The sequence below is a fragment of the Dromiciops gliroides genome, chromosome 3 (genome assembly GCF_019393635.1).
Source record: "Dromiciops gliroides isolate mDroGli1 chromosome 3, mDroGli1.pri, whole genome shotgun sequence".
Classification (NCBI taxonomy): domain Eukaryota; kingdom Metazoa; phylum Chordata; class Mammalia; order Microbiotheria; family Microbiotheriidae; genus Dromiciops; species Dromiciops gliroides.
In genome coordinates this window covers 377,222,757-377,249,547 of record NC_057863.1, presented here as the reverse complement: position 1 = coordinate 377,249,547, position 26,791 = coordinate 377,222,757, and the positions used below count along the sequence as shown (strand labels likewise).

Sequence of the window (26,791 nt, the reverse complement as noted above, 5' to 3'; positions counted from 1 at the left end):
AGAAGAACAAACACTATATTCCAAGCCAGCTCCATTTCCAATGACAAATTCTAGAGCTGCAGGGATGTTTGGTACTTATACCTGAAGTCTGGGATTGTAAAATATAATGATTAACTCAGATTATCTGCAAAAATAAACTATAAACTATGTACCCAGCACAAAGAAATAGAACATACTGAAGTCTATGGTGGCAGCCAGGTGCCTCAGTAACTAGAGCACTGGATCTGGAGTCGGGAGGACCTGCGTTCAAATCCAGCCTTGGACACTTATTAGCTTTGGTCATTCTGGACAAGTCATTTAACCTGTTTACCTTAATCCACTGAATAAGGAAATGGCAAACTACCCCAGCATCTTTGTCAAGAAAACCCCATGGACAGCGTTGGCATGCTATCAACAACAAGCAGTGTATGTACCATGGAGGATATTTCATGAAAATAAACCCCCAATCTGAACTAGTTTTAGAAAAAAATGTATTAGATCATTTGGTAGAGGAGAGAAAGCCAGAAAGAAGGTGTGACTGACTCCCTCTCATTCAGTCTTTAGAAGGTTTATGTTATACAGGATTTACCTATACACAAACTGCCAGAGAGGGCAGCCCCAAAATTAGGTAGATTGAGATGGGATATCAGCAAATATAAGCATTCGATAAAATTTAAAGTGAAGTCAAAACACAGCTTGGGTGAACCCAAAATAAGACCTGGGAATGGTGGATCCAGGACCTGAGGGAATTAAAAATTCCTTGTTTGGCATTCTTGGAAAGTTACTAAGGTTAATAACACACATATACAAATATACATGCTACACTATGCACATGTATCTATACATACATAAACATTCATATAATATAAAACACATAGATATAGCTATGCAAATATCCATACACACATAAATTATACATACATACAAATTCATCTATGTAATTTATATATGTACACACTACAACATGCAGGTGCAGTTTACATATAATACCACACACATGTGTATATACACATGCACATGCACACACATGCACATGTACAGAGATACATGTGTACAAATGACCCTGCATACACATATGTGCACATATACACAAATACACAGAGACATGGACATATACATACAGACAGAAATACACATGTGCTATATGTATATACAATATACAACATATGCAAATATAAATATGAAATCTGAGTTCAATAAATAAACGTGAGGCCTAGGAGATAACTAGATAACTCTCAGTGTAAGGGCTAGGAGATAATGATTGGGTAGGACACTGTTAGTATAGGGACTGGTACTTAGACTGAGCCTTTCTGGGGCAGGGGCCTGTGGCTGGCAGTGAAACTCTTTCATTGTGTACTAAGACCAGCACTATTCCATTTCATGCATGCACCATAAATTGTTGAATCATCTCCAATCAATGGGCTCTCACTTTTTCTGTTTTGTTTGTTTTTTGCTTCCACAAAAAGTGTTGCTATGTTAGCTTGGGTATAGGGAACCTTTCCTTGTTTTTAATTTCCTTAGGGTATTCCCTAAACTTTCTTTTAATCTTAATCATAAAGAAGGGCACTAAAAATATGGGGAAAGTATCATGTTCTCCACATAGGACTTGTTTTAAGTTTGTTCCCCATACTGGAGAGAAAAGCAAAACACCATTCCCTGACCCATTTTTCTAACATCTCTAAATATTCTAGACAGGATAATCATATTAACAAGTTACACCCAATATATTTTATGTTTCTAAACTAAGTAAACATTTTGTTCAACTAACAAATATTTCTTTCTCTCCCTCCATCCCCCACAATTGGAAAAATAAAAAACAAAACTGTTGTAAGAAATATGCATAATGAAACAAAATAAGTTCTCACTTTGGCCACAAACATTTTGGTGTATGACTCCTATCTCGAGTCCATCACCTCTTTGTCAGGATGAGGGTAGCATGTCTCATCATTGGTCCTCTGGAATTGTTATCGTTTACTGCATGGATTGGAGTTCTTAAGTCTTTCACAGTTATTTTCTTTACAATATTGTGCCTATATACAGTGCTCTCCTGGTTCTGCTCAATCACTCTGTATCACTTTTTTTTTAGTGAGGCAATTGGGGTTAAGTGACTTGCCCAGGGTCACAACAGCTAGTAAATGTTAAGTGTCTGAGGCTGGATTTGAACCCAGGTACTCCTGACTCCAGGGCCGGTGCTCTATCTACTCTGCGCCACCTAGCTGCCCCTCTGTATCACTTCTTACAAGAATTCCCAGGTTTCTTTGAAACCATTCCTTTCATCGTTTTTACAGTGCAATTATTCCCATTCCATTCATCTACCATAATTTGTTCGGCTATTCCTTAGTTGTTGGGTATCTCTTTAGTTTCCAGGTTTTTTTGTCATTACAAAAAGAGCTACCATAAATATTCTTATAAATATAGATCCTCTTCCTCTTTCTTTCAGCTCTTTCAGGTATAGGCCAAGTGGTGATATTGCTGGATCAAAGAGTAGGCAGTTTAGTAATTTTGGGGACATATTTCCAAATAGTTTTCCAGTATACTTGGACATATTCACAGCTCTACCAACAGTGTAGAAACTGTGCCTGTTTTCCCACAGTCCCTCTAGCAGTTTATCATTTTCCTTTTTCACTCATCTTTCCCAATCTGAACACTGTGAGTGAAATGACATTTCAGAATTAATTCCCTTTCCATTTCTTCAATTATTGGTGATTAGATTATTCTTTCTTTGTTTTTGTTTAGTAAGGCAATTGGGGTTAAGTGACTTGCCCAGGGTCACACAGCTAGTAAGTGTCAAGTGTCTGAGGCCAGATTTGAACTCAGGTCCTCCTGAATCCAGGGCCAGTGCTTATCCACCTGCGCCCCCTAGCCGCCCCCTACAGAAGATTCTTAAGCAGAAATGTGACATACTTGTACTGTGGTAAAATTATGTTAGAGGATGTATTGGGGTGGGAGGAGATAGTAAATAGGGAGACGAATGAGGTTACAGTCAGGCAAAATTTGATGAACGCCTAGACTAAATGGTGGTTGTGTGGCTAAAAAAAGGGAATGAATAAATAGGAAAGTATGGATGGAGAAAAGATTGATAGAAGGAAGGCTGAATTCCATTTTGGACATGTTGAGTTTGAAATGCCTTACAGGTAGGGGCAGCTAGGTGGCGCAGTGGATAGAGCACCAGCCCTGGGATTTCAGGAGGACCTGAGTTCAAATCTGACCTCCAGACACTTGACACTAGCTGTTACTCTGGGCAAGTCACTTAACCCCAATTGCCTCACAAAAAAAAAAAAAAAGAGAAATGTCTTATAGACATTTGTTAATATGGAATTAGGGGAGTAAAAGAAGGGAAGGGGTTATTTATATTTATATAGCAACTACTATGTACCAAGCATTGTGTTCAGCACTTTTTACAAATATCATCCCATTGAGATTAGGGTTGGATATATTGATCTAGATGTCATCTGCATAAAGAAAAATTAGATTTAGAGGAAGGATATATAGAAAGAAAGCTAATAGCAGAGGCCTAGGAGAGATCTGCTGATGGGGTGTGGGGACGAATGCTAATGATAGAGTGGTCAGACTGGTAGGAGGAAGATGAGGGCAGAGTCACAAAAGGAATGTGTCTGAGAAAAGGAGGTGATTAACAACATAAAAGCTGCAGAGGTCAGGAGGGCTATAGATTGAGAAGAGAATGTCAATATATAGCAATTAGGAGATAACTGGTAACCTTGGAGAGCCCAGTTTCGACTGAGTGGGAGGGTTAGAAGAACAATGATTGCAAGGACTTGAGAAATGAGGGGCCGGTGAAACAAACTTTTTTCTAACTATTTGATTGTGAAAAAGAGAGGCAGAACAATAAACCTCCAGAGCAGAAGGTTTGGGTTTTTTTGTTTTTTTTTTTAAAGGAGGGGTCCTGAGCATGTTATAACCGAGAGGAAAGGAGAAAGCAGAGTTTGAGGGACCTGAAGTCAGAGAGCTCTTACCAACCTTTACAATCCCTTTCTGATAAATGGAAACTACTGGTCTTCTCATTGTGGTCACCAGGAGCAAGGGACAATCTTCCTTGTTTCAGTCTTAAGAGAAGCCAGGGAGTAATTACACAAAAGCTTAAGTTCTGCCTTTTCCCTTTAAAAAAGGTGAGCTCCTTGAGAAAAGGAACTATGTTTTTTACTTTCTCCTAATCCCAGACCTTAGCATGGAGCCTGGCACATAGTAAGTGATTACTAAATGCCTGTTAATCGACTGAACTCTGACAACCCTAATTATGTATTACCTTCTACTGGTAGCATTTCATGTTCACATGCTCTGTCTGGTTTAAATTATAATATAAATTACATAGAGGGCTGCTAGGTGGCGCAGTGGATAGAGCACTGGCCCTGAAGTTGAAGTTCAAACCTCACCTCAGACACTTACTAGCTGTGTGACCTTGGGCAAGTCACTTTACCCCCAATTGCCGTAAACATCTGGGGCCATCTCCAGTCATCCTGATATATTTCTTGCCACTAGACCCAGATGACTGGAGGAGAAAGTGAGGTTGGTGACCTTGCACAGCCGTCCCTCACTTAAATCCAATTCAAAGCAAGTCACAACATTTGTCACGGTCCTCTTTAAGAACAAAGGACAAGGGGCAGCTAGGTGGCACAGTGGATAGAGCACCGGCCCTGGAGTCAGGAGGACCTGAGTTCAAATCCGGCCTCAGACACTTAACACTTCCTAGCTGTGTGACCCTGGGCAAGTCACTTAACCCCAACTGCCTCACTAAAAAAAAAAAAAAAAAAGAACAAAGACAAGGGGGTGGCTAGTGCGCAGTGGATAAAGCACCAGCCCTGGATTCAGGAGTACCTGAGTTCAAATCTAGCCTCAGACACTTGACTAGCTGTGTGACCCTGGGCAAGTCACTTAACCCCCCATTGCCCTGCCAAAAAAAAAAAACAAAGGACAAACAACATAAAATTGTTTCAGTAGAAAAGTATCTGTCATTCCCCAGTGTCTAATAGGATACTTAGCACATCATGGGCATTCAGAAAATACTAGATATACCTTATCAACTAAAAAGGGCAGAAAGAGTAAACACATCCTTTAGAAGGCATACAAGAGTGAACCTATCAAAGAAGAAATCACCAAACAAAAAAAACAAACAAACCCAGTCTCTAGCTTCAAGTTTTTAATTCTATTCTATTGGACATACACACAAAGGTAAATACAAAATACATAGGAATAATTTCTGAGACACTAATTGGCACTCATATTAGTACTTCCTACATACATATATAAAAGTTTCTACACTCCAGCAATCCTATGCTTGTCCCTCACCTGTTTCACACCACCCTATTTGTCTTCATGTATGAGTTATGCCTCACAAATAAGCATTACGTTTTAGTGAATCGTTGACCTCACTATAGATGTGCGCTCAACTAGGGTTAGTTACGTGATTTGGAGATAAATCATGTGCTCAAATTCTTAGGCACCCTAATCTTTCCAGGAGACTTAGTAACGCCTGGACCACCTCTCTGAGGGACTTGCTTTACTGTTTGGCAAGGAAGTCTTCTGACTCTTTAGAATCTCTTCCAATTTTGTGGCATTTCAATGGCTTGGAAAAGTATGGCATTTCCCTGTTCTTAAAACAGAGTAATTGGTGCCTAATCAGGAACGATTATCCTCAAGCCATAGAAGTTCAATAAAAAGATGAAATAATTCTCAAATAAGTGCTTAATTTAATAAGCTGTCAAAAGTACAGAATTCCAAAGCTAGAAGTGAACTTAAAAAGGTATTTGGGTCTGTTCTCCTGTTTTCAAGCAAGAGAACAAGTAAGCAAGAGTTAAAAATCAACCCTTCTTCCCATCGAGTGTCTCCAGATCAAATAATATTGTGTATATTTCTCCACTGGTACATAAAGGATTTGAGATGTGGATCAGATTGAATGACTGAAAAAGCATTTATTAAGTGCTCACTGTGTGTAAAACTTGGGCTAAAGACCCCCTCTATACTTCAGTAGTGTTTAACGAGTTGCTATGAGGAAAAAAAACCACAACAACAAACCAACAAATCCTCAAGATTTGTGTCCAACTCTCTAGTGATGAGTTTTTTGAAGCTAACAGGTCCCCTGATGAACATTGGGTCCATGGCTGGGTCCACACTTGAAGCCCTTTCAGCAGAGTCTGGTCTCCATGGATGGCTTTCTAAAACTCAGGGTCACTACTGTCCATCATGAAGCATCATTGAACAGGACCTAGACCACTTATAATCCTCCCATCCCTTCTTCCCCTCCACCACCAATAAGAAAAATGACTGACAATCATAGTATCAAAAGTGGATTAGGGATTGGGACAGCTAAGTGGTTGTAGTGGATAAAGCACCAGCACTGGATTCGAGAAGCCCTGAGTTCAAAATCTGGACTCAGACACTCGACACTTACTAGCTGTGTGCCCTGGGCAAGTCACTTAACCCTCATTGTCCTGCCCCCACCCCCAAGTGGGTGGGAATAAATCCTACACAAATGAGTTTTAGAACACATTATTTTATTTTTCCTTTGAAAATTAAAAGCAGTGTCAAACAGAAAAGGTTGCTTTTTTTTAAACAAAGGAACACAGTTTTGTGAAACGTACATTATTCCACCTCATGAACAAAAGCAAATGTAGTTTTAAGGTCCTTCCTGTGGTTAGAGACCACGTGGTTGCTAGGTCCCAGCTCTGAGCTGCACATGAACTTGTGCCAGCTTAAGTATGTTTAGGAAATGTGAGACAGAAACACACAGAAAAAGGTATTTCTTTTCCTGTCTGCAAAATGCCTCTTCTTCTTATTGCATTTGTGAATTTACCATTACTCAAAACTAGCCCCGTTGTTAATTTACACCAGTTTTCCATCATTAAACAGTCACTTAAAATCCCCTTTTAATCTTCAAGCAAGTAGTTGGGGTTAACCACCAGGTAGGGGTCTGCCTCAAAGCTCTCGCTTCCTTCCGAGGAACCTTTCAATCCAGCTTGGGTGAGTTCAATTAGAACGTGATCCTGAAAAACACACAAACAAGTCTCAGAAAATGGAAGTGTTGTGCAAGACATTCAAAGCATACAATGATCCCTCTTTCAATGGCCTTGCACCTGCCACCTTATCAATAGCTGAGATTTTCTCTTAATTCACCTGAAAAGAAATCAATGCATTTCAACACTACCAGCTCTCTTGCTCAATCCCCTTTCAAAAAGACATTGAACCCTTCATGGTAGAAAATGCCTTATGTGTAAAATCTTTGTTCAGCTATCAGCCTCTCAGAGCCTTTGACACTAGGCCCGGCCTGAATGTCTGCAGTTGTCTCTCCACTCAGGCATCTTTTTTAAATTTAAAATTTCTTAATGTTGTTCCTCCTCTTTACATCAATCACTTCCTCTGTCCCATTGAGCCCTCTTTTCTGAAAAGAAAAAAAAAAAAGCAAAAATACCCACTATAAGGGACTATTTAACACTAGTGGGTACATCTAGGTGGTGAGCAGATAGAGCAGGCAGGCCTGGAGTCATAAGACTTGAGTTTAAATCTAGCCTCATGAACCTGGACAAGTCATTTAGCTTGTTCATCTTAGTTTCCACATCTGTAAAATGGGATACTAGTCCCTACCTCCTAGAGGTGTTGTTGAAGATCAGATGATAGATATCCTCTTCTCCTGCCCCATGCCAGCCATACCCAGCACAGACCCTTATCTACAGTCTCTGACGCCATCTATCACCCAGTCTCCGGGATACTCTCTTCTCTAGGTGTTTGGAGAGGTCCACGAAAGTCTGCCTGCACCCTTCTTTCTCTATATACTTTTTCTCTAGTGACTTCATCAGATCCCGTTTCAGATCTGCTGATTAAGCCCTGAATTTGCTTGAATCCCCAAATGCCCACAAGACACCTCCACCCGGCTGTCCTGCAGATATCTTAAAACCCAAGATGTCCAAACCTGAACGAACACATTCTTTCTCCCCATAAATTTATTTATTTATTACTACTATTAGTACTGAGGATACCACAATCCTCCGCATTATGTTATGTACGCCCTGGGCTCCTCTTTCTCTCACTCCCCCATATCCAATCTGTTTCCAAGGTCCACCATTTCTACCTTCATTACATCTCTAGCATATGTCCCCTTCTCTGACACAGCCATTACTCCAGTGCAGACCCTCATCATCTCACAACTGGACTACTACAGTCTGCTAGCTGTTCTCCCTTCCTCGGTTCTCTCCCAACTCCAATGCCATCCTCCACTTGGCCACCAAATCAGTATTCCCAAACCACAGATCTGATCACATGTCTGTGCCCCGCACCTCCAACCTCACCCCAGGGCAACCCACCCAATCCAAAACTCCAGTGGCTTCCCTATTGTGTCCAGGATTAAATATAAAAAATCCTGAAATTGTCATAACCTGGTCCCCTATCACCTTTCCAGGCTTCTTACACTTTATTTCCCCCTACGACCTCTGTGATCCCATGCCACTCTCTACCTTGTTGTTTCTCACAAGAGACACCATGTCCTGACTGGTTGCTCCCCATGCCTGGAATATTCTCCCTCTTCATCTCCCACCCTAAGTTTTCCTAGCTTTCAGAGAACAGGGGCTTTTTTTTTTCTTTTGGCCTTACTGTCTATCTCCAGCACTTAGCACAGTGACTGGCACATAGTAGGACCTTAACAAATGCTAGTTGACTCATTGGTCTCTTAAAGAACAGGGACAGCATCTACAGAACTTGCTTGTATCATACCAAGCACAAACTTAATAAATATCACTGGCATACTGGTAAGCCATAAACACACACCACAGCCATATGGTGATATCTTTTAAACACATGATTTATTTCAAAGCAGATGGACCATACCATCCTAATTTTTAGATTTCACAAAATGGCACAAACTCTTGACATTCAAAATTCTATCAGATTTATTTTGATATTGCTCTTGATGACTTTTTAATAAGTGATTAAGTAAATTCCTCCACATCACACATTTTCTAATCTAGTTTTAGTATCATTTTAATCATATTTCACTTGGAATCATTTTCATCCTGTGCTGATTTTAAAAAAAAAAAAGGTAAAAAACCTGCCATCTGGATTATTTAATGGCAAATGGCTTCATGCCCATGTTTTCTTTTGATAGCACTGCCTGTAGCACACTTTCCAAAGTCAGTTTAAAATTTCCACTAACAAGAAGGATCTTAGCCAACTCTAAAGGGAAGTGGCTATTAAGAAACAGTGCAATAGCATCCAGAGAATAAAAAAAATCCCAATAAACATTAAAATCACTGGGAATCTGGGAGCAAAAAAAAAAAAAAACCTATCCAACTACACTTTGTTATATAGGAGTCATTTAACAAGATCAGGCCCATTTACTGTTAGCACTGTGATTGCCTATGGCCAGTCAGACATGTGCTTAAAATACCATATTAATAATAGCTAACATTTACATAGCACCATAAGGTTTTCAAAGTGCTTTACATGTACTATCTCATTTGATTATCACGACAACTCTGGGAGATAAGTGTTGTTGTTATCTCCACTTTACAGATAAAGAAACTGATATATAGAAGTTAAATGACTTGGCTTACACGGCTATGAGTCAGGTCCAACATTGTATCCACTGTGCCACTTAACTGCCCAGTGGCAGTGCTGGATGAGGTCAAGAGACTGTATCCCCAAAATTAATTAACGTTTTTTCAATGATCACAAAAGGGGCTGAAGGCAACAGTATATGAATGGCTCTCTCCTCATTCTCACCAGCCTCACTTTGGCAATTCTCCACCATTTCCAGGAAGCTCATGACCAAGTTAACCTCAGCTTTTGTCCTCCACCTCATCACTACCCTCTGCTTCTCTGCCTGCAGGATGAGGCCATGAACTCCAAACCTCCATTTAGAGAGAGAACTCAACTCAGACACCTCATTTCTCACCTGGCTTGATGGGACTTCTGACTGAACTCCCCACACCCCCTCCCAAGACTCTCCCCTGACCCCTACAGCTTCCTTTTCTGTTTTTATTTTCCCCCATTAGACCATAAGCTCCTTTAGGGCAGGGATTGCCTTTCTCTTCTTGCATTTGCTTAGAGTGCTTGTCACATAGTAGGCACTTCAATATTCACTGACTACTGAATGTAAACTCATTCTTCACTGGTGAAAAGACAACTCCACACACTTCCTACTTTAAGACAAGTTAACCCACCACTATTTGTCATTATTCAGTTGTGATGATCAGTTTGCCATCTCCCTGATACAACCCCGTCCTCCAGTCCTCCTTCCTAGTAGCAATCATACTCAACAAGTACAAGAGAGGAAAGGAAACAAAACAAAACAAACTACAAAGCGACCTGATCCTGACACCAGATCTATCTTTAATATTTGAAAGTAACTAAATAAGCTAAACTAACCCAACCAATAAACACCATGAGAAGTTTGACTGAAAAGTTTGACTGAAGGTCCCAGAGTATTATTCCCTTCCATCAGAGGAAATAAAGGTCTTTGCTTTACCTAACAGGTTCTCTAGGCCCAAACTTGCTCTGGAATCCATCAGAACCTGACATTTGGTTGAAACTCACGAAATGGAAAAAACATTTACCAACAAAGTTCCAAGCCTACAAAAAAATAAGCTAAAACCCTCCCCCATTAAGATCTGGGCACAAGAAATTCTTTACATACATAATGTATGAGCCGATGAATGACTTTCTCTATGATTCTCTTTTTATTTATAAGTTCCTCTTCAGAGTCTATTTCCGATTCTATTTCTTTCAAGTACCAATTAACAAGTTCGCTCTTCTTTAGTGCTGACTCATCCTCTTCTGCAACGAGAAATAAATTTTTTAAAGGGTAAAATTATTCTTCTACCAAAATGCAATGCCAATTCCTTGGGTTTATGTACACAAGAAGATACACTGTGCAGTTTAGATTATTGCCAACCTGTCAGAAGTCACAGCTGCTATAATAAAGTTTATACTGCTCCAGCAGGAGTCTGGAATAACCTGTCATATTACTTGTATTAGAGAATTTACTTTAGGCTAAAAGGAGAAAAATCTAATAAAACAAGGATTACATTTAATGAGCTGCTTAAAGTTATTAGATTTTAAACATACACAAGCTTTTCTGTCATATTCCTACACTCTGCAGTCTGAGAAGTGAATGCCTTACCAAATCAGCTGAAGATATGAGCAGGATTGTCAAGGATTAGAGCGGCATGCATAACCACTCACTCAGAAGAACACATGTTTAAGAAGGGGAGAAGCCTTGATCCACAGTGACCAAGGGCAGAAGTGTAACTTCTAGCCAGGCTGAACAGTCAGGACTCAAGATACTCCTGAACAGATCTAAACAGCAGTGCTCACTGAACCCCATGAAGCTTAAGCACCAAGCCCCAGGTGACAAGATCCACGCATCCAAGTACGATTAAGGAACAGTTAAAGAGAGTGGTTTTGCAGATCAGTTGGTCTCAAACTTTTTGATCTTAGGGTTCCTTTATACTCTTTAAAAATTACTGAAGACCCTAAAGAGCTTCTCTTTATTGGGTTATAATTACTGACATTTATTACATTAGAAATTAAAACTGATACATACTTAAATATTTATTGATTCAACAAAAATAAACCACATTTAAATGTTACATTTCCAAAACAAAAATTTAGTGATAAGAGTAGCATTATTTTTATAAATTTTTGTAAATCTCATTAATGTCTGGCTTACAAACAGCTGGATTCTCATATCTGTGTCTGCATTCAATCTTTTGTGATGTTGTTCTGGCTGAAGTATATGAAGAAAAACTGGCCTCATACAGGCATGTAGTTGAAAGAGGGAGGATTTTAACAGGCAAATAATGTCTTAATATTATTATTAAAATAGTTGTGATATTGTGTACCCCTTGAAAAGGTCTCAGGGACCTTTAAAAGGCCTTGAACAACTTGAGGACCATAGTTATAGATATGCCTCCTGAAAAAAATGATGAGCCAAATCATCAGACTTTGTCTGAACTCTAGGATAAAGTGGACCACAAACTTTAAACTGACATTTCAGTGAGCTGAGATCACTCGTCTTAAATATCAACTAGCTGCATTCCACAATGGGCAGAAACCACCCACTACATGGTAGGAAATATGAGCTCTTCTTTGACTAGATAGAGGACCTGCCCCCTCACCAGTATCTTTTCATAATGGAGGTGGAAGGGAAGGAAGACTATCCAGTGGCAATCCTTGTGACTGGTGGTTAGATCTAATCTTGGCTCTCATTTCCTGTTTTTAAAACTCCATGCCTCAGTTTCCTCACTTGCCAAGGGAGGAGGCGAGCAGCAGAAGCTGATCTTGTCATGTGAAAAGGAGGCATAAATCATTTTACAAATGCTATAAAACCAGTTATATTAAGAACCTATGAGCTTCCTTCTTAGGAATTAATTTCCTTCCTAAATGAGAAGAAAAGGATAGGGACATATCTTGATGCTTATTCTAATAGCAGTGCCAGTCTGTCCCCTTCTTTTCCTTCCCTCTCCTAAATCAGGGTCAGAGTCGCTTATCATCCTGAAAACAAAGCAGATCCCATGTGGGCTGGGCATGCACAGTTGTGGTGCATAACAGAAACTAGTCTAAAAGGTTATCCTAAGAACCAACTCCCACCCCTGCTAATTTTTAATGAGTAATTAAAAAAAAAATCTCAGATCTTGCACCTCAACTTCCTTCTTTTCAACCTGCTAGAGAAATGAAACCATAATTAAAAGAGCAGGGTGTGCAGGGACTCTTACCCAGTACTGAATTAAACACTTAGGTGCCCAAATACCTTAATATGACTGAGATGAGGAATTCATTTTATGTCTAGCTCAGAAGGGCCTTGGGATAGTTCACATCTATTTCCCTGGTCTTAATTTCTTTTTTGGAGGGGTGAGGCAGTTGGGGTTAAGTGACTTGCCCAGGGTCACACAGCTAGTAAGTGACAAGTGTCTGAGGCCAGATTTGAACTCAGGTCCTCCTGAATCCAGGGCCGGTGCTCCATCCACTGTACCAACTAGCTGTCCCCCAATTTCTTAACCTGTAAAATGTGAATTCTTATATACTGTATGGAGCAACTGTTAGAAGCTAGGATTCCAAACACTTTATAAAGATTTTGAATGCTTAGGAAGAAGCAAATTGGGCCTTTTTTTCCCAGCTCCCAAATGCCATTTCAAAGTCTTGTTAAAAATACCAACTCAGTAACAACAAAACAAAAGCAAGCTTATAGTTTGACAATTAAGCCAAGCTATGAGGATACTGTATGGATCGATCATGTTCTCCTGCCCCCACCAAAAAAATTTCCTGGGAAAGCTAGATATTCCCACAAGTTCATTCTTTATAAGGCCTCAAGTTTTAAAATGGCAGACCCAGTTATCAGAAACAACTTATTTCATTGGAATTTGTGCAAATGTCTGAAAGCATATGTATTAAGCCTACACTCTCACCTTCCTCCATCTTCCTGAGGTGTAGCACAATGAGATTAGAGATGCGGCAGTATTCAGAGAAGCCAAGCCTCAAGGAGGCTTTGGGAGCTGTGTCCTGGTTCACATCTTCACTGTGGTCACTGATTCCATTGACAGGAACTGGGACATCAGCATGACCTAATTTAAAAAGTCAGATCTAGTAAATATTTTGGCGGTCATTTACAGTCACTCAACTTTTAGAATTTATTAGCATGGAGAGGGAATGTTATAAGAAGGACTGAAGTAAGTTCTAAGTACTGCTAGAAGTGACCAACAAAAACTTTAAAAGGACTAGAAAAATTTCCAAGTTTCATATGTTATTAGTAGTAATATTAATGGCACATATTTCTTTTTCAATTAAAAAATTTTTTTTGTAGGGCAATGAAGGTTAAGTCACTTGCCCAGGGTCACACAGCTAGCGTCAAATGTCTGAGGCTGGATTTGAACTCAGGTCCTCCTGAATCCAGGGCCAGTGCTTTATCCACTGTACCACCTAGCTGCCCCCCAATGGCATATATTTCTATGGGAAGTTTAAGATTTGTAAAGCACTTCCCCAAATAAAAACAAGCCTGTGATTCAGGCAGTACAAATACCCAGTTTAACACATTAATATCATCAGCACAAAATTCTGGTACATTATTCCTCCCTTAGCCCATGCTTTTCTACATAAGTAACCTTCGCCCAACAAGTTGTTCTAGAAAACTTTCAGGAACCTTTTATGGTCTCTTAACCCAAATAGGCTCAGATGGGCCAAAACTCACCATTGATGCCCTCTGGGCCTTCTTCGACTTCCATTAGGGGCTCTTCCTCTTGATCCAGATTGATATCTGGCGTCTCTACTCTAATGATCGACTTATTCAATAACCGGAATGCTTCCTTTACATGCTTAGGCTGTACCTGAACAGATGGACAGAATAGAGTTCATTTAAGTTGACTTATCAAGCAGTCTATCCAACATGATAATTAAAACACACCAACACAACAGTTACAATGAACAAGGATTAAATGAATACCTGCAATAAGTTCCTTAAAAAGAAAAAAAAAAGCCCTATACAAATGGAAGGTAGTTCATTTTCTAAACCTCCTCCTGTGATAATGATGGCAATACTGATGCCATCTATATGGCAACTGAAAGTTTACAGCACGTTGTTTAGATTATCTTGTTCTAAAAAATTAACCCAGCAAGTTTTCATGTCATTCTTTTGGAGAGAACAGAATAGCTGTTCTCTACCATCAATCCCAACTTTAAGGAATTTGGCGCCAAGAAATTATTACTAATGAAAAACAATGCTATCTCTGCTATCCTGATACAGCTGAATTTGGTCCCATGTTTCCACACATCTGGATTACTGCTCAGCACATGCCGAGGGATGGAGTATAAGGTTGTGAGGATGCATGAGAGCAACCTCAAATCTGGAAGTCATTACCTTGCCTTATGAATTAGCCCTCTCTTCCTCTCTCTGTATTATTTTTACTCAGAGATCTCATCGGCTCCATGGATTCAATTATTGCCTCTATACCGATGATTCTCAGATCTACTTACCCAGCCCTAACCTTTCTGCTGACCTCCTGTCTTTCATTTCCAACTGCTTACTGGACACCTCACCCTGGAGGTCCCATAAGCACCTTCTTCCTTCCACTCTTCCCTATGACTGTCAAGGACACTACCATCTTCCCAGTCTCCTAGGGACTCAACCTAGGTGTTGATCTTTGCCCTCACTATTTTTCATTCCCACGCCAGTCTGCTGCCAAGGCCTGTTGGTCTCTACCTCTGTAGCAGCTCGCATACGAGCCCCTCTCTCCTCTGACAATGCTGACACCCTTGCACAGGACCTGATCGCTTCACGTCTGGAGGCTGCCTGCTAGTTAGATTCCCTGCTTTGATTCTCCCCCCACTCTGGCCCATCTTCTACTCAACAGTCAAATGGATCTTTCTAAAACTCAGGTCTAACCAGACACCGCCCTCTACACAATAAGGTCCAGCGGCTCCCTATTGCCTCCAGGATCAACTGTGAAACCCTTACCACCCACTGACCCTGAGGCCCAGTGACACAAGCCTCCCTGCTGTTCCCCACACAAGACACTCTTCCCTGGTGCTCCCCCGTGCCTGGAATTCTCCTCTCTTCCTTCCAATTCCAACTACAACTGCACCCTCTCCAGGAAGTCTGCCCCATGCTCACTTGTAGCGCCTTCCCCGCCACCATCAGATGGAGCTCCTTGACAGCAGGGACTGTCTTTTGCCTTTTCTTTTCTTTGTTTTTTTTTTTTTTTTTTTTTTGCGGGGCAATGAGGTTTAAGTGACTTTCCCAGGGTAGCACAGCTAGTGTTAAGTGTCTGAGGCCGGATTTGAACTCAGGTCCCTCCTGAATCCAGGGCCGGTGCTTTATCCACTGCGCCACCTAGCTGCCCCCTTGCCTTTTCTTTGCATCCCCAGCTCTAGGCACAGTGAGTACCCAGCACATTGTAGGTGCTTGATAAATGTTTACCGGCTGACCAGGATAGGAACTGGCCTGTGATTTCACTGGTGTGGAGAACTCCCGCTCACAATGCTGGTCAGGAGCTTCTGCAGCTTGCATAGTACCATATGCACCATTATATCATTCTTCTGACCTGTTCCCTTATCTCCCCCACCATACAGTGCTCTGATATCACATATCCTCATAAATGCCTGGAAACAAATTCTTTACAGGAACATCAGGCAGTTAAGTTAGGAAATAGCTGTCCCCTCAATGTTTCTACTCACATCAGTATTTCCCACACAAAGATAAAGGACCATTATCTGTCCACCAATAAAGCTATCTTTTGTCCTCTCACCTTCCCTGCCAAGCCCCCACTGTCCTGCTGCCTCACGCCTCACCCAAGAACACCGTGTTAAACGGAGACTGACCTCATCACAGCAGTGCATGCGGGCCATGCCTTCGGAGAGCCGGATCATGCTCTCCAGCTGCCGCACAGTAATCCTCCAGGAAGACTTGGTGACACCAGAGCCATCTCTCTGGCGGAGACGTTTGTATTGCTCCACAATGAAGTCTTCTGACTCTTTAGAAATCTGTTCCGGAACACCAATGAGGTTAGAGAAACGTGCTCACTTGTAGAAGCATCTCTGTTCCTCTTTTTACAGGGAAAACTGTATCTAGGCCTTTTCAGACATTTGAGAAATGTTCCTTCTTTTCTTTTTTTTTTTTTGGTGAGGCAATTGGGGTTAAGTGACTTGCCCAGGGTCACACAAGCTAGTAAGTGTGTAAAGTGTCTGAGGCTGGGTTTGAACTCAGGTCCTCCTGAATCCAGGACCGGTGCTCTATCCACCGTGCCACCTAGCTGCCCCCAAAATGTTCCTTTTTTAAAGAAAGTTTCAGAAGATTCCATCATCTTGCTCATTTAATCATATGCTATAAGAACTTGGAGATGTCACAATAACTAGGCCAATAAAGTAAACACTTCAATGACAGTGTCAATGAACTATCTTAAATTCCTTACATAGCAGCTGTGCCTAAGAAAGTCTGTGATTTCAAAGTATTCATTTGGAAATGAAATGTGTCATCAGGTTTAACATGCAGAGGATGGGCTCGAATTTAAGCAAAGGACTGTTTCTATGAGATGCCTGACATGCTTGAGGCACTAGTATGGAATGCCTTTCACATCTGGATGTCAAAGCTCATTAAATGTATTAATACTCAAAGAAGTCTTGAGAAGTAATTCATTAACTCATGTTATCTTTGGAAGGATTAAGTGGTAACTACAAATATGAATGCTAATGATTTTAGAAAACTACTTCCTGAATTATGCAAAGAAAAAAAGGACAGGCAGTTAAGAATTATCTTAATTTTTCAGACCAAATAACTCAGCAACATTAAGTGAGGTGTGTCAAAAATCACAGAGTATACAGCTCTGGAGAATATTCTGGATGGACTAACACCTTTCCACGAAAACTTACAAATAACATTTTTCTCCATGTGACCCACCTTGGTCTCATTTGGCCTAGGCATTTAAAATCAACTCAAACGCCAAAGCCAATCACACAAGCATGGGTAATTAGAATCTAATCAAATCTCAAAACAGCATTTTAGTCAATACAGTAAAATCTCAATTAACCAGAATCTAACTAATGGTACTGCATTTTTTTTGAGGGGAAAGAGGTCTCTCACTTTTAAGAAAAATAATATAAGAAAACAAGCTCATTTTCTGAATTTACAAATCAAACAACCCATAGCCCTCCCCACAACCAACCAACCAACCAACCCATAAACTTCCAAGGGCTGCCATGATTCAAGTCAACCTTCTATACCAACTATACTCACAATATACTATAAAAATATAATTGAAATTCAGAAATATGGGCTGCAAAATCATCGTCATGCATCAGAATGACTTAATTATGTTAATTATACTAACTAAAGCAAATGGGCCAATATTTAAAAAAACTTCAGCAATGAGTTAAAAACCAAAGCAGTTTTCGATAGCTATAGTCATGAAAACACTATATTTTGAGTATTTTTGATTACTTATAGTTTCAAACTCTACTCCCCCACTCAAAAAAAAAAAAAAAAAAAAAAAAAAAAGCCAGAGCCTAGACAAAAGCCAAATGTAAGCAGAATTTTCTTCCTGAAAAATCTGGCTTGTATAAACCTGAGTATAGCCTATAAACGGTATTGTTTTCAGTGTATAACTATTCGTGATTTTTTCTTACAAAAAGATTAGGAGTGTGGCCCATATTAAGAGTTTTTGCAGAGGGTTTAAACTCAGGAAATATCAGTACCAGTCTCAGCTACTGTTCACTAGCTATGTGAACTTGAGCAAGTCAGAGACTCAGTCTCTATATCTGTAATAAGGGAATTAAATCCACTATCTATATCACGGAGTTTTTATGAGGCTCACATAAGATTACATGAAGCGCTTTATTCACTGTTGAGTGACGTGGAAATGGCTATGTTACTGGGTGGAGAGCCAGCTCTGTCCCCCACACCAAATTGTATTGGTATAGGGAATTTCCATTGTCACCAGTGTAGACTGATCCCCTACAAAGAGCTGTCTGGGGCACTGAAAAATTAAAAATAATTACCCATGGCCACACATGCAAGTTCAAGGGGTGAGACCCAGGTCTTTCAGACCTAGGCTGGCTCTCCATTTACCACACTGATGCCTCTCAGCTATTGTTATCACTGAGAATATGTGGGTATGAATTAGATTTCACTTTCTTATTCTCTCTCTGATGGCAGTGGAAAATCCAAATGGTAGGTAGCTGGAAGACTGATATTTGTACCTATTAGTTATCTCTGACCCTGCTCTTTTCCTAAATTCCATTATATCTTCAGATCACAACTGCACACTTTTAAAGCTAGTAGAATGCGTCCTCATGCCCTTCTGTGTAATGCTCCTTCCTGAAGCACCCCATTGTACATATTACAGAGTGGCAAAAAAGGTCAAGTTACCTTAGGCTTAAACTGCCTTGCAAAGAGCAGATACCTCCTGATGTCATCGAGGGAGTAGACTCGATCAATGGATTCCTCTATTCTTGAATGTAGATCTACTATCCGCCTGGCAATGGCATAATCTGTGACCTAAGCCAAACCAAAGATGCCTTTCAGATTAGCCACTTACTGTCTGCACATTAATCCCCACCCCACGCTGCTGCAGACAGTAAAAGAGATGAAAGACCTTCACTCAGTTCTCTTCTAAAAAACACCCCTCCACCCACCTTTTCTCAAGGCAATGTTTTGTCAAATAGTAGAATGTGGACTTTCAGAAACTGAAATGGAAAAAGGTAAATGCAACTCTCAACATAAAACTTTTCTTTAAAAAGACAGAAGAAAAATGTACCCAATTTTTATTAAATTTGCACTCACACATTTTGGAGGTTCACCTTGCCCAAACCTGGCCCATCAAACAGTCTCACCCCACCCCCAAAAGATCTGAAATGCTTTCCTGGCTTTGGATAGTAGCTCAGAGATTCCAATGTAATCCTCACACGCCCCAATTCCACTGAAGTAAAGTTAAACTCAAGCAATTTTTCCTTCAGCTGCCTCACACATTTCCCGCTCACCCCCCTGATATGACAGGTCACTGCACATAGACATGCGCCAGCTGTTCGGCAGTTTTAACTTACAGTCTTATTTCACTCACATGGAAAAGAAAAAAGGTGGGAGGAGAATGACAGCTCCTACAATTACCTCATTACACTCATCCACAAGAATGAAGAAGAGATCAAATCGGGACATGATGGGAGCCGAGAGATTTATGTTTTGTTTCAGTGACTTTGACCTGTCATAGCGCCCACTCACTGGGTTGGCTGCAGCCAGAATGGATGTCCTGGCATTCAAAGTGGCCTGACCACAAAACAAAGGAAATTAGAAAAGAGAAACCCAAACCCATTAACCACCTCCCCTTCTTTAACACAAAACAGCAACAAAAATGTCACACCCCCTTTTAACCAAGTTCACTGGTACCCATTTAAAAAACATCATACACCCGGGTTGCGAGCCTAGGCTAAAAGCTAGAGAAGGGAGGATAAAGAGATGCCAAGAAGCTGCGTGAAAACACTCCTGGAGCCACAGGTAACCACAAGAGAATCAGCTGCTGCCGCAGACATCTATGCAAGCTCATGTGAAAAACACAGAGCAGGTGAAGTCTCCAGTCATTCGAGAACAGCTGGTCTCAATGACCTTGTCACTGGTGTAGTTCGGGGGGAGTGGGGTGTCCTGCTTTCTTGCAGGACAGAACACTTTTACAGGGAGATTATTTTCAACCTACAAATACCCCCAACATTTTGCCCACTCTTCTTATATTAATGAATGTCAAAACGACATGCCTCTACCATGCCCCAAGAACTCCTGTAATCTCTAGTGAGGAAAGACTGTGTTCTCAGTGCTTATACAAAGTGTTACTTTCTTTCAGGGGCCCATATTTCCTCCTTCTAGCTCTATTCTCATGGCTGGCGAGGCTAGCTCGGACATACCTTAACTCCCGCTTTGGTGATAGAGATTGTCTGCTGCTCCATGGCTTCGTGAATGGCAACTTGGTCCCTCATATCCATTTTATCAAACTCATCAATACAACATACACCCTGAAAGCAAATGAAGAATCAAGAGTGTGCACTACTCCAATTACAAGCTTCAAAGAAACAGGAGCAACCTACCAAAATCACAAGGTTTTACCAACACTACAAAGGAAATTCTCATTCTATTAATCAACAAGTATTTATTTATTAAGTGCCTACTAGGTGTCTAGGTCAACGGATGATACAAAACAAAAACTAAATACTGTCCTCCAGAAGCACTGGACCCGGAGTCAGGAAGATCTGAGTTCAAATCCAGCCTCAGACACTTAACACTTACTAGCTGTGTGACCCTGGGCAAGTCACTTAACCCCAATCGCCTCACTAAAAAAACACAAACAAACAAAAAAGATAGTGCTTAAGCTATTTTCTAAATAAATAGCTAATTTCATGTAAATGTGAGTTGTGTATAAAAGACAGACACACCTAGTCACTTTGTAGAAAGACACATCATTTTGACCTGGAAGGAACTTAAATATTTAATTTGCTCCCCATGTTTGGTTCAGCCCTATGTCATAAAATACTTGATGTATCCATCTCTATGGTGACTAAAATGCTCAAGTACATATCTTATATGAGTTTCTTCACTCTTCTTTGCCAAATTCTGGGGCCACTGGGGAGACTGGTGTAAATAAACATAGAGAACAATGTAGAAAATATCCGTACTCCATATGCCTACCTTTATGTAGGCACAATACATTCATCCTCTCCTAACCATTATCCACCAATTTACAAAACCCCTAGGTAAAAAGTTTTTCTCCTTTTTTTGGGCCAGACCTTGTGATTTAAGTGTGGGGAATTCCAGGTGGGGAAACTCCTACCAATGCAGACTGGAAAATTATCTTTAATTTATAGCCTTAATAGAGTTCTGGGACACTGAGGGATTAAGTAACTTGCCTATGACCACAGCTAGTCTGTGTCCAAGGCAGGATGTGAACTTAATTCAAGTAGACCATTATTTACTACACTTTGTAGCCTCTCATAGATTAGTAATTATTTAAAACATGCTTGATTTTATGGGAATGGTTTGAGAGATGTCTGGATGAAGAGAGACATACTACCTCAGTATGCTGGCTCACACAAATGGACAACAAATTTAAAATGATGGTGGGGAAAAAAAAAAGGCTTTCCACAAACCTATCAGGATACAACAAAGAGCAATGCACCTTGGAGAGTTCAGTAAATGTCTATGCATGGGGGCAGCTAGGTGGTGCAGTGGATGGAGCACTGGCTCTGGATTCAGGAAGACCTGAGTTCAAATCCAGTCTCAGACACTTGACACTTACTAGCTGTGTAACCCTGGGCAAATCATTTAACCCTCACTGCCCTGCAAAAAAAAAAAAAAAAAAAAGAAGACAGCACTCTATAATAACTGTCAAACTATTAAATTCAGACAATTTAAAAATCATCCTTGGGCCCTTTCTGAGAAAAATAAGAAGAAAAAACATTTTGTTTATTCCACCTTTTCAACCTTAACCTGCTCTGAGGTTCCAAAACAGGCACTGTCTCTTCTTATTCCTATCATGACAGGTTGATTCTTTAATTTTTAAATTCAAGGATTTAAACCATTGCTTACATTATCAGCCAACATCAGAGCTCCAGCTTCAATGACAAACTCATGGGATTCTTCATCTCTAACCACGGCTGCAGTTAAGCCAGCAGCACTGGAAGCTTTCCCGCTGGTATACACAGCTCGGGGGCTGAACTCTTCTACATGCCTGTTCAAGGATGTTGGATGGAAAGGCATTAGATTAGTCTGCAATCCAGGTCTATTGTCAAAGCACCTTTTCCAGGAATAAGAGTGGTATGGAGTTATGATAATTAAGCACTAAATGGCCTTTTAGATATGTGAGGGCAAGACACTGAGTGTAGTCTATTCACAAAAAATATAGCCTAGACACTGGGTGGGGGAAAACTTATGCCAGACACGGTCTGATATAATACTATGAAAGCCTTGTTTTCCTTGGCCTTTTAAATGGTTAACTTAGTCCATTCAAATAGTGAGCTGAAACAAATGCAGGGACCTGGTAATGATTTTAAGAGTAGGAAAAATTATCCTGGAGACATACCTAACCAAGAGAACCAGACAGAGGGACTTGGGCTCAAAGATTATACCTCTAGCTGTTATTACCTGTAAGACCACCTCTATGGGCCTCCAATGTCCCTTCCAACTTTCTATCTGTGACTACAATGTTATAATCGCTGGTACTCTCAGGTAGTTAACACCTAATCATGAAACTCTAGGGCAAGAAAAAGTTATGTAAGCTTGAGGCTATTTCCATATTTTAAATTTTTAAGAATGACTAAGTAATTCTAACACACAAGAAAAATTTACATATCATAAATATTATTTCCCTTATTTTACAAGTGGTTAAAACAAGATTCAGAAAAGTAATGAGATTTTTCCATAGTCAGTGTCAGGCCTAGTACTGAACCCAAGTTTTCTAAGCCTAGGGTCCCCTTCACTATGCTATTGTTATTGTAGTTCATCCTTCATTCTCGAAGAAGACCATGACAGATGCATGACTTGCAATGAATTGGATTTTTAAGTGAAGGAGGCTATGCAAGTCACTGGCCTCACTTTCTCTTCTGGAACCATCTATATCCAGTGGCAAGATATGTATCAGGACTGGAGATGGTCCCAGATGTTTAAGGTGATTGGGGTTAAACAACTTGCCCAGAGTCACATAGCTATTACATGTCTGAGATCACATTTGAACTCAGATCCTCCCAATTTCAGGGCCAGTGCTCTATCCACTGCATCACTTAGCTGTCCCTTTTCACTATGCACATTGATTGTCTCTACCCTAGGAATACCCCTTAAGAGTATATCATTTTCTACATAGGGAATCAAATCAAATTTATAAGAATCCAAGTCATTCCCCAATTGAGAAATGGTCAAAGGATATGAACAGGCAGTTTTCTGATGAAGAAACCAAAGCTATCTATTCCCATATGAAAAAATGCTCTAAATCTCTAATGATTAGAGAGATGCAAATTAAAACAACTCTGAGGTACCACCTGACACCTATCAGATTGGCTAAAATGACAAAAAAGGAAGATAATAAATGTTGGAGAGGCTGTGGGAAAATTGGAACACTAATGCATTGTTGGTGGAGCTGTGAGCTGATCCAACCATTCTGGAGAGCAATTTGGAATTATGCCCAAAGGGCAATAAAACTGTGCATACCCTTTGACCCAGCAATTCCACTTTTAGGTCTTTTGCCCAAAGAAATCATGGAAGGGGGAAAGGGACCCACATGTACAAAAATATTTATAGCTGCTCTTTATGTGGTAGCAAGGAATTGGAAGTTGAGGGGGTGCCCATCAATTGGGGAATGGCTGGACAAGTTGTGGTATATGAATACAATGGAATACTATTGTGCTGTAAGAAATGATGAGCAGGAAGAGTTCAGAGAAACCTGGAGGGTCTTACGTGAGCTGATGATGAGTGAGATGAGCAGAACCAGAAGAACATTGTACACAGTATCATCAACATTGAGTGTTGACCTACTGTGATGGACTAGATTCTTTTCACCAATGCAATGGTACAGAAGAGTTCCAGGGAACTCATGATAGAAGAGGATCTCCAAATCCAAGAAAAAAAAAAAAAGAAAGAAAGAACTGTGGAGTATAGATGCTGATTAAACCATATTATTTCTTTTGTTTTGGGTGCTGTTGTTGTTGTTGTTGTTTTTTTCTATTTTGAGGTTTTGCATCACTGCTCTGATTTTTTCTCTTGTAACAGGATTAATGCAGAAATAGGATTAATGTTATTATGTGTATATATATATGTGTGTGTATATATCTATATCTATATGTGTATGTATAGAGATATATAGATATAACCTATATCAGATTACCTGCTGTCTAGGGGAGGGGGGAGGGAGGGAGAAAAATCTGAAATTGTAAAGCTTGTATAAACAAAAGTTGAGAACTATCTTACATGTAACAGAAAAAATAAAATACCTTATACATTAAAAAAAAAAGAGTATATCATTTTCCTGAGTATCATATACCAATCTAACATATAGTCTTCCCCCACATTCTCTTTTCCTCATTAAAAGATATAGAGGGGGCAGCTAGGTGGCGCAGTGGATAAAGCACTGGCCCTGGATTCAGGAGGACCTGAGTTCAAATCCAGCCTCAGACACTTGACACTTACTAGCTGTGTGACCCTGGGCAAGTCACTTAACCCTCATTGCCCTGCCAAAAAAAAAAAAGAGAGAGAGAGAGAAATGTACTCCAGGTAGCCTAGGAATCCTCTAAACAAAAAGGTCACTGCTTCTATCACTGCCTCACTGTAGGTATGGATGCTTACTTGAGAAACTGGCTCTTGGCTGTGCTGGGGTCACCAACAATGCAAACGTTTATATCTCCTCGTAGAGAGGTGCCTTCTCCTGTTGTCTTGGGAACACCTCCAAAGAGCATCAGAAGGACACCCCGCTTTACCTCATTGTTACCTGAAAGAGAAGAAGTTATGGGTGAAGTAAGGGATAAAAAATGAGGTTGCACTTTTCAAATTTACTTGGGAAAATGCATAGTGCCTGAAATTATCCAAAGCCATTTCCTGCCATTAAAACTCATCTTTTTCATAATATTCTCCCAGCGATACTATAAGGGCTGTGAACCATGAAACACAACCTCCAAAGAATCACAACTGTGGTGCTCCAAAGGGCAATGGGAAGATGGATTTTTAAAAGCTGTGGCCTATTAACCCTGCATTTGAGAAGTGGTATAAAAGACAACATCTATAACTAGAAAAGAGGGGGACTCATGAGGAAGAGGTAAGAGTAAGGGACTCAATTTGGTACAGGACTGAAGGAGGGGTTAAATTTGGTACTGGATAAACAGTAAAGAAGTTGATCAGTGGAACAGATTAAAGCATGTAACAGAGAAACAAACAAACACAACAGCCTCGTGTTTGATAAATCCAAAGAGCCCACAGACAAAAACTGATGGGAAAACTTGAAAGCATTCTGGCAGTAATTAGGTTTTGACAAACACCTCCCACCATATACCAAGATAATCTCCAAATGCATACATGACTTAAGATATAAAAGGAAAGAAGAAATTACCTTCCTGATCTATGGAAAAGGGAAGAGCTCAGGACCAAACAAGGGATAGAGAGGATCATAAAAGATACAAAGGACACATTTGATTAAATAAAAATTAAAATCTTTTGTATAAACAGATGCAATGCAATTAAAATTAGAAGGTAAACAGTTAACTATGAAAAAATTTTGCAGCATTTTTCTGATAAAGGTCTCATTTTCAAGATATATAAGGAACTAATTCAAATTTATGAAATTAAAAGCCATTCCCAATCAATAATCAAAGAATATGAGCAAGCAGATACTGAGAAGAAATCCAATCTTTCAACCATATAAAAATGCTCTACAGTCCTAATAATTAGAGAAATGCAAATTAAAAGGATTCTGAAGTACCATCTCACATATATCAGACTTACACTCTTGGTCTCTCAACATCCTGTCACTTCCTAGATTTATACAGCTCTATTCAAACATCAGGCTTCAATCTCTACCTTCTCCTTAAAGGAAGACAAGTGCTTCAGAATTTTAAATTTTCCAGCCTGGGCCAAACTTCCCCCCACTATACTTATAGACTCTGAGGACCAGTGGAATATAGAGTGAATGTGCATGAATTAATGGAACTATAATTAGAGGCATTCCCCAATTGATCAAACGTATGAACAGAGAGTTCTCAAGGGAAGAAATCCAAAGTATTTATGGATATGGGGGAAAAACACTCCAAAACATTAATTAGAAAAATGCAAATTAAAGCAACTCAAGTTCCAAAACTCACTTCACACCTATCAGACTGGCAAAGACAAAGAAAAGGGAAAATGATTGAGGGACTGTGGAAAATAGGCACATAAATCCACTGTTGATGGAGCTATAAACTGGTCCAGCCATTCTAGAAAGCAATTTGGAATTATGCTTAAAAAGTTACTAAATATTATTACTAACATTACTAACTCCTTTGACCTAGCAATACTACTACTAGGCTTATATTCTAAATAGATTAAAGAAAGAAGAAAAGATCCAACATATACAAAAAGATTTATAACAACTCTTTTTGTTGGGCAAAGAACCAAAAACTCAGGGGGCACCTCTCAACTGAGGAATGGACTATCAAGTATATGAACATGACAGAATACTATTATGCTATTGGTTTGGCTGTTGTCCTTTGTAACTGAAGAACAAAATGATATCACTACATTGGGGTCAATGTCTGTGGTTTATCAGACCAATACAAGGTCAGAAGGCTTTACCAAAGAAATGCTATGGTTACAGGGAAATGACAAAATAGC

At 40.0% G+C, this 26,791-nt stretch overlaps 2 protein-coding genes across 2 annotated transcripts in view; both read right to left on the bottom strand.

Moving 5' to 3' along the window:
• LCT (lactase) overlaps positions 1-35 on the bottom strand; it is a 55,970-nt gene extending 55,935 nt beyond the window's left edge. Inside the window, 1 exon segment of the mRNA XM_043993562.1 lies at positions 2-35. Within this exon segment, the coding sequence (XP_043849497.1) occupies positions 2-35 (34 nt within the window).
• A 6,448-nt stretch (positions 36-6,483) lies between these two features.
• Positions 6,484-26,791, bottom strand: part of MCM6 (minichromosome maintenance complex component 6) — a 40,400-nt gene continuing 20,092 nt past the window's right edge. The window contains exons 8-17 of the mRNA XM_043995418.1: positions 24,779-24,920; positions 22,034-22,175; positions 20,359-20,466; positions 19,574-19,729; positions 18,836-18,964; positions 16,294-16,455; positions 14,168-14,303; positions 13,389-13,544; positions 10,619-10,758; positions 6,484-6,977 (exon numbers count right to left, since the gene is read on the bottom strand). Of these exons, the coding sequence (XP_043851353.1) occupies positions 6,861-6,977; positions 10,619-10,758; positions 13,389-13,544; positions 14,168-14,303; positions 16,294-16,455; positions 18,836-18,964; positions 19,574-19,729; positions 20,359-20,466; positions 22,034-22,175; positions 24,779-24,920 (1,388 nt within the window). The 3' untranslated portion in view covers positions 6,484-6,860. The remainder of the gene's footprint in view (positions 6,978-10,618; positions 10,759-13,388; positions 13,545-14,167; positions 14,304-16,293; positions 16,456-18,835; positions 18,965-19,573; positions 19,730-20,358; positions 20,467-22,033; positions 22,176-24,778; positions 24,921-26,791) is intronic.